The sequence below is a fragment of the Castanea sativa genome, chromosome 2 (genome assembly GCF_040712315.1).
Source record: "Castanea sativa cultivar Marrone di Chiusa Pesio chromosome 2, ASM4071231v1".
Lineage (NCBI taxonomy): Eukaryota > Viridiplantae > Streptophyta > Magnoliopsida > Fagales > Fagaceae > Castanea > Castanea sativa.
Genome location: NC_134014.1, coordinates 11,667,938 through 11,674,844, shown reverse-complemented (window position 1 = coordinate 11,674,844; position 6,907 = coordinate 11,667,938). Strand labels below are relative to the sequence as shown.

Below are 6,907 nucleotides of genomic sequence, written 5' to 3'. Positions count from 1 at the left end.
ACGTTTGGTGGAATATTTTCCATCCAAACGAACAATTGAGAACATAAAATTGCTCGTCGCGCAAGTGAATAAGCAACAGAGTTACAATGGCTACGAAGATAAGAAAAACTAAAGACTGAAAAAAAAAAGAAAAAAAGAAGAAAAAGAAAAAAAGAGGCAGGGTATTGTGCAATGTGACCAAACTATGCCAAGGAGTTGCAACTACACTGGAGGGCATTGATGAGGATCTCATAGTCGCCTTCCAATATAACCCGGTGTACTCCTACCTCAAGGGCAAATTCCAGTCCTCGTCTTGTTGCTTAGTCTTGACCTCAAGGACAGTGGAAGAAGGTGAAATCTGTTGAGATAGAGAGGCCATAACCAAACTTGCGTCATTGTGTATCGCAACACCAATTCCAGCCCGAATATCTCAATTGAGAAAGGCACCATCGAAATTTGCCTTGAACCATGATGTATTTGGGGGTCGCCATGATGTGTTTGGCTCACTGAGGATGAAGGTGCAGGAGTATGCTGCCGAGAAAATTCCAGCAGCCTTTCCATTGTCTGTTCCAGGATTTGTGAGTGTACCTGTTGTTTTTCCCAGTTGAAGGTTGTTCTGCCGATTCCAGAGAGCCTGGACCACCAATGCGAACAAAGTAGTATCTCTGTCCTCTGAGAATGCATCCCATATTATCGACAAAACTTGAGCTTTGTCTCAGGTTACTGTGATTCCAAAGTATTCTAGGTTCCATAATTCTTCAAGTTTCGGACAAAGATACAAAGAATGAGCCACATCTTCTTGGTGAGATTGACAAATCTTGCAAGTTCTATCAATTATCAACTGTCTCTTGACAAGACTTATTTTTGAGGGTAGAGAATTACGGCATGCTCCCCAACCAATTTTTAACCTTACTTGGAATGTTTAGCTTCCAATTGGCCTACCAAAAAGTTTTCAAAGTACCTGAATCTGAAGGTCCTGGTTGCTGGCTCTGAAACTTGGTTTGTGGAAAATTGTAACCTGATTTAACAGTGTATTCTCCATTAGTGTTCTGAGGCAAAGTTAAAATATCACCCTGTTGTGTCCGACACAAAGGTATAGGTTTGACAATATTAACTTCAAAATCAAAGTGATAATTTTCTAGAACATCCTCTCTCAACAAACGATTTTCTTGGTCAATGAACGTGCTAACCTTGGCTTCAGAATCTTCATCCAAGCAAGGTGAAATAACCCATGGCTTATGCTTCACTGGGTGCCAGTTGTCCCTCCAAAGTCCAAACTTGGATGGAATTGCCATCTCCAATCCTCCATACGAACCATACCGCTCCCCTCCGTATTACTTCTCTTCATTTTATGATGCTTTTCCAAGCATAAGAAGCTGAGCTTGGTTTATGGCCAAAGAGTACTGTCTCATGCATATAATACATTTTTAGCAATACGTTTAGTACCATGGTCTATTATACATTTACAATTGGTTTTTTTTTTTAAAAAAAAAAAAAAATCCAATTACCTTGGACTTGAGAAAGCAAACCAAGTCTTGCTTATTCATCTTGGAACAATACAAATTAATAAATAGATCATTGATTGATTAAATTTGTTGGCAACTTGCTACTTGTGGACTTTACACCTGTTTCCTCAAAATTTGAAAGGTTGGTAGAATGATCTCACTTAGTTTGAGGTCATATCTAGTATTCAAAGGTTGCTTCGATTTTGTATTGCTCTCGCAGCCCACACTAAAACAATGCTTTTTCCCTAGATAGCTAGTCAACTAATGTGCCTTAATGCATTTCAAGGAGAACAAACTAGCTCTAGGTAGGTCTAAAAAAAATAAAAGGATATCATATTAGGATATCCCAACACACACACACACACATATATATATATATATATATATATATATATAAAAGATTATTAATTTTGATAAATTGCGCAAGGCATATATATATATATATATATATATATATATATATATATATATATGTTCAAATCTTAAGATCAACAACAATCATTAGCATGTATATTCATGCCTTTAAAATTAACAAGCTAAACATGGTTGGAATTTCATCAAATTATTATTATTATTTGTATTAATTAATTTTAATAAACTGCGCAAGGCATATGTATGTTCAAATCTTATGGTCAGCAGCATTCGGTTAGTATGTATATACATGCAATAAAAATTAACAAGCTAAACATGGTTGGAATTTTATCAAATTAAGTTTCCTTAATAAACTTATAAATTATTAGGACCATTCACCACAAATAGGCGGATTATGGGGTTAATAATTGATGAAACATGATTATCTTTCATTATGTAGTCTTGAACCAAATATTATAAAGGGTGATTTAAAATTGCTAAACACTACACTGCAACTTTTAGATATATATAGATATAGATTTTTCATATATAGTGAGAACATCCGAAAAAGAGTATTTGAAAATACAATTAGGTGACATTGAGCCTCAGACTATAAATACCATATCCATCATCATTAGCAAAATAATGATAATAACAAAAAATAAATATATACCATGTCCTCTACCTTGAGTTCTCTCATCTACCAACCTCAAAACTCTTTGAAGTACAACCAATCCTTCCCCACCCTTCTCTTATCAATCTTCCTTTTATCACTTCCAAACTCTTTAGGTCATTATGGGTGTTTTCACTTATGAATTCGAAACCACTACCATAATCCCACCAGCTAGGCTATTCAAGGCCTTTGCCCTAGATGGTGACAATCTCATCCCAAACGTTGCACCATTGGCCATTGAGAGTTCTGAAATCATTGAAGGCAATGGAGGGCCCGGAACCATCAAGATGATTAACCTTGGTCAAAGTTAGTATTTGATAAACTATTGCTTTTCTCAAAAGCTTAAAGTGATAGAAAAATATTATTTCAATCATTTAACAATTATTAATTTAAAAATTATTTTAACACTATGTTTTACATGTGGGCTAGACTCCCTTTTATATATGTTTCATTCCTAAAAAAGTATTTAATTTATTTATGATTTATGTCTTTCATTTTCGTGGCATCATATAAATGAAGTAACAAGTGTGTTTCTATGTTATACAGGGAGCCAATACAACTATGCCAAGCTAAGGATTGATGAAATGGACAATGCAAACTTCACATATGGCTATAGTTTGATTGAAGGTGATGCTTTAACTAGAAGACCTGAGAAAATCTCATACAAGTTCAAGCTAGGGGCATACCCTGAAGGAGGATCAATTTTGAAGAGCATCTGCAAGTACCACACCAAAGGCGACCTGGAGATCAAGGAAGAGGAAATTAAGGCTAGTAAAGAAAACATTGCGAGACTTTTCAAGGCTGTTGAGGCCTACCTCTTGGTGAATCCTGAAGCTATAACTAAATAATCTTGTTTTCATTTTTGAGTTCCCCCTCTAATGTAACATAAAGCTTTTTTTTTTTTAATGGTTTTTCCAATTATGTTGCCAATACTACCTTGGGTTGCTAATTAAGAATTATACTTTTTATGGAGTTGTAATCATGATCTTGCTTTCACTACAACAAAATGTAACTACAGTGACGAATTTTAGTGAGGAAAAGTTTTTCGTCGCAAAAAAGTACCATATAGCGACGAAATTTATATTTCGCCGCTATTTATAAAAAAATGGCTGACCTTTAGCGACGAAATATGGATTTCATCGCTATAGAGATGCTGAATTAGTGGCACGGATCAAAAGGGCTGGCGCGAAACCAAAATGGATCTATAGCGACGACTTCGTTCGTCGCTAAAAGTTCTAATCTTTTGCGACGAAAAACTTTCGTCGCTAAAGGTGCTGGTAATTATGCTTTTAGTGACGAAATAGTTTTCGTCGCTGAAGGTGACAATTATTTCGTCGCTAAAAAGAAACACCCAAAATTTGTGTGGAGCAATAGTGACGAAACTAAATTCGTCACTAAAGGCGATAAATAGTGACGAAATATAAATTTCGTCACTATAGAGGTGGCTGAATTAGGGGCGCCAATTGAAAATGTAGGCGAGAAACAAGTGGAGCTATAGCGACGAATATATTGCATCACTAAAAGTTAGTTTTTGCGACGAAACAATTTCGTCGCTAAAGGTGCTGCTGTCATGCTTTTAGTGACGAAATAATTTTCGTTGCTGAAGAATAGAATTAGCGACGAAAAGTGTTCGTCACTGAAAACAAAGCATGATTTAGCGACGAAAATTTGCGACGAAAATAGAATCGTCGCTAAAGCTAATATACAGTGACGAAATGGAATTCGTCGCTATAGCTATCCTATATATTCTTCTTTAACTCTCTTTGTTTTCCTCACTCATTCAGCATTACCCACTGATACCCATTCCCTCACACCAATACCCATTCCCTCACATCAGAACTTTGGTGACGCCCAAATCACACCTTCAGCGACGCTCCAGAACCGGCGACGCTCCAGCACCGGCGACGCTCCAACACCGGCGAAACATCGCGACGGTTCGCATCGCGTCGCGACGCTCCAGCACGGTGACGGTTCGCGTCGCGACGCTCTAGTACCGGTTCGCGATTCGACAATTTCCGCAACGGTTCGCCGATTTGCAACGATCAGCGACTCTCGCGACCGTCTCCAACACCGGTTCGCCGATTCGCAACGATCCTGCGACCGCGACGGTTAGCGTCACGACGGTTTGCCGATTCACAATGATCAGCAGCTCCCGCGACGCTTCAGCGACTTCCCGCAACGCTTTAGCGACTCCCGGCGACGCTCCTGCGACGAAACCAGCGACGCTCCGACGACCCTTCGGCTTCCGTCTCCATAGGTAATTTCCTGTCCTTTTTTATTTTCTTTTTTTATTTTATTTTTTGGATTTTTATCATTTATTTTTTATTTTCTTTTCTGGGTTTCTTTTTTTATTTTCTGCTCTGTTTTTTTTTTCTTGAACCCCCTTTGAGCTGTAGTGCTCAAATTTTCAAAATGACCTTAATTAATTTGAATCTTCAAGTACCGGTTGTAAGTTGCAAGCATTGTATTAAAGTGATTGTATTCTGTTGGTGGTTGGGATTTATTTTATCAATGTGTGTATTTGAGTTCATAATGATGTGGAGAATGTGAATTGCTTGTTCTTGCATTGTGCTGTGGCATTTTTTGAGTAATGCTAAAGTCGGTGCAAGAGATGTTTTCGTGTTTGAAGGGGCCGTTTGGAAGAAGAGGCAAAGCTGGGATATGGTAAGCAGCTTCATTGTGTCTCATGTGTTGTCTTTGGATAGAGTGGAATGCTAGGTGCTCTGTATTTTTTTAAAATTTACTTCTTGTTGGCTTCTATTTCCGTGTTATACTTGCCGTATACATCTTGTCTACTTGGGTAGGACCCTTTTTTTTCCAATAAACATATAGACTAGATTTTCTCTTAAACATATCTTCAGCCATCCTATACATTTACTAAAAATGACCTTATTGTAAACAACCAAATGGTAAATCTCTATAGTCATACTTAAACTAAAGTAGAACAGACAATTCTACTGTAAAGTACAATACTAATAACATGCTTCAAATTGAAAAGAAAATTTGATGAACCCCCTTTGAGCTGTAGGTATAAAATTTGGGTTTGTAAAGCTTTTACATTTTCTGGGTAAAGTAGAAATTACTATCAAATACTTTGTAATTTGATTAAAGTAAAGTGTGTTTATGTGATTTTTCTATGTTGGTTTGGTCCTGGATGGATGGATAAGATTAGTGAAAGAAACAAGTTAGCCCCTATCTATGTGAATGTTTGAACTTAAATATATGATTGAATCCTAGTACTATCTATGCTGCTGTAGAGTGTGGTTTGGTGTTTGGTGCTGAGAAAGTCCTCTTTTTAATTAAATTTGAAGATTATGAAATTTATTTTATGTTCTTAGGAATAATAGTTGGTGCTTTTAATGGTTTTTCGTATATGAGTTGAATTAATGTTGAATGCCAAATAGAATATTGTGACTAACCTGATTAGTCTACAGAGGAGAACATATACAAATTTGCCGGAAGGGTTTTTCACTGGAAGCAAGATCCTCCGTGTTCTCAAGGCTCACGGTGCGTTTTTTTCCTTCTATTTTTGGTGTAATATTTGAGCTGTCCTAAGAAAATTTCATTTGGTTTAGGTGAGACATTTGATTGAGAAATGATAGATAGTTAGTTGTCATTGTGAATAAGAGGAGAAATTATATGGGTTCTGAGAAAAAAATAGTTTGCTATGATGCTTGTGTTAGAATTGTGAGAAAATTTTCTTTGGTTTAGAAGAGAAAATGTAGTGTGACACCATTGTTGAAGTGAGAATATTTTTCATGACTTGTTGAAGTTTGTAACTTAGTTTTATGTCACCTTATTTCATCTTTGTACAACGCTTCATCTTTGACTGAAATTTTGATTAATTGAGTTGGATGGAAATAGAGATGTTTTGGAAGTGCCAATGTTGTTAGGGGAATTATTGCGTCAAGATATTTTGTCTTATAGGTTGAGTTTTAAGTAGTTTAGCTTATTTAATTACTTTTTGCACCTATAGTTTCAATCAACTGAACTACTTCTCATTCTTTTCCTTCAATCTTACTATTTAACTCTAAATTCTAATAGTAATGAAATTGGGCTGAATGTTCCATTGTCTAAACTCAATGACATGCCACCTGTATGTGATTCAGAGAAGCTACAACTGGTATGTATTCAAAAGACGTGCTATGCATCATGAGTTCAATTTATTGTTTTCACCAAAGAGAAGTTATCATTAGGGACTTAATTTTGTTATGTCTTCCAGTTATAACGTTATTTATTTATTTTATTTCTCCTTTGCAGGCTAAATATACACTGTTTGCAATAATTTTGGATTTTTTCTGAAAGTTGTAAGCTTAGCTTGAGCAAAGTAAGTAAATTTTAGTTAAAAACTTATAAACTCTATACTTGTGATGTTGGAAATTGGATTTATGGTGGGTTT

The 6,907-nt window shown here is 36.1% G+C and overlaps 1 protein-coding gene across 1 annotated transcript; it reads left to right on the top strand.

Moving 5' to 3' along the window:
* The first annotated feature begins 2,630 nt into the window (after nt 1-2,630).
* On the top strand, nt 2,631-3,356 carry LOC142624889 (major allergen Pru ar 1-like). Its single transcript, XM_075798620.1, has 2 exons — nt 2,631-2,814; nt 3,055-3,356. Exons 1-2 carry the CDS (start codon nt 2,631-2,633, stop codon nt 3,354-3,356), a joined length of 486 nt encoding a protein of 161 aa, XP_075654735.1.
* The last annotated feature ends 3,551 nt before the right edge of the window (nt 3,357-6,907 follow it).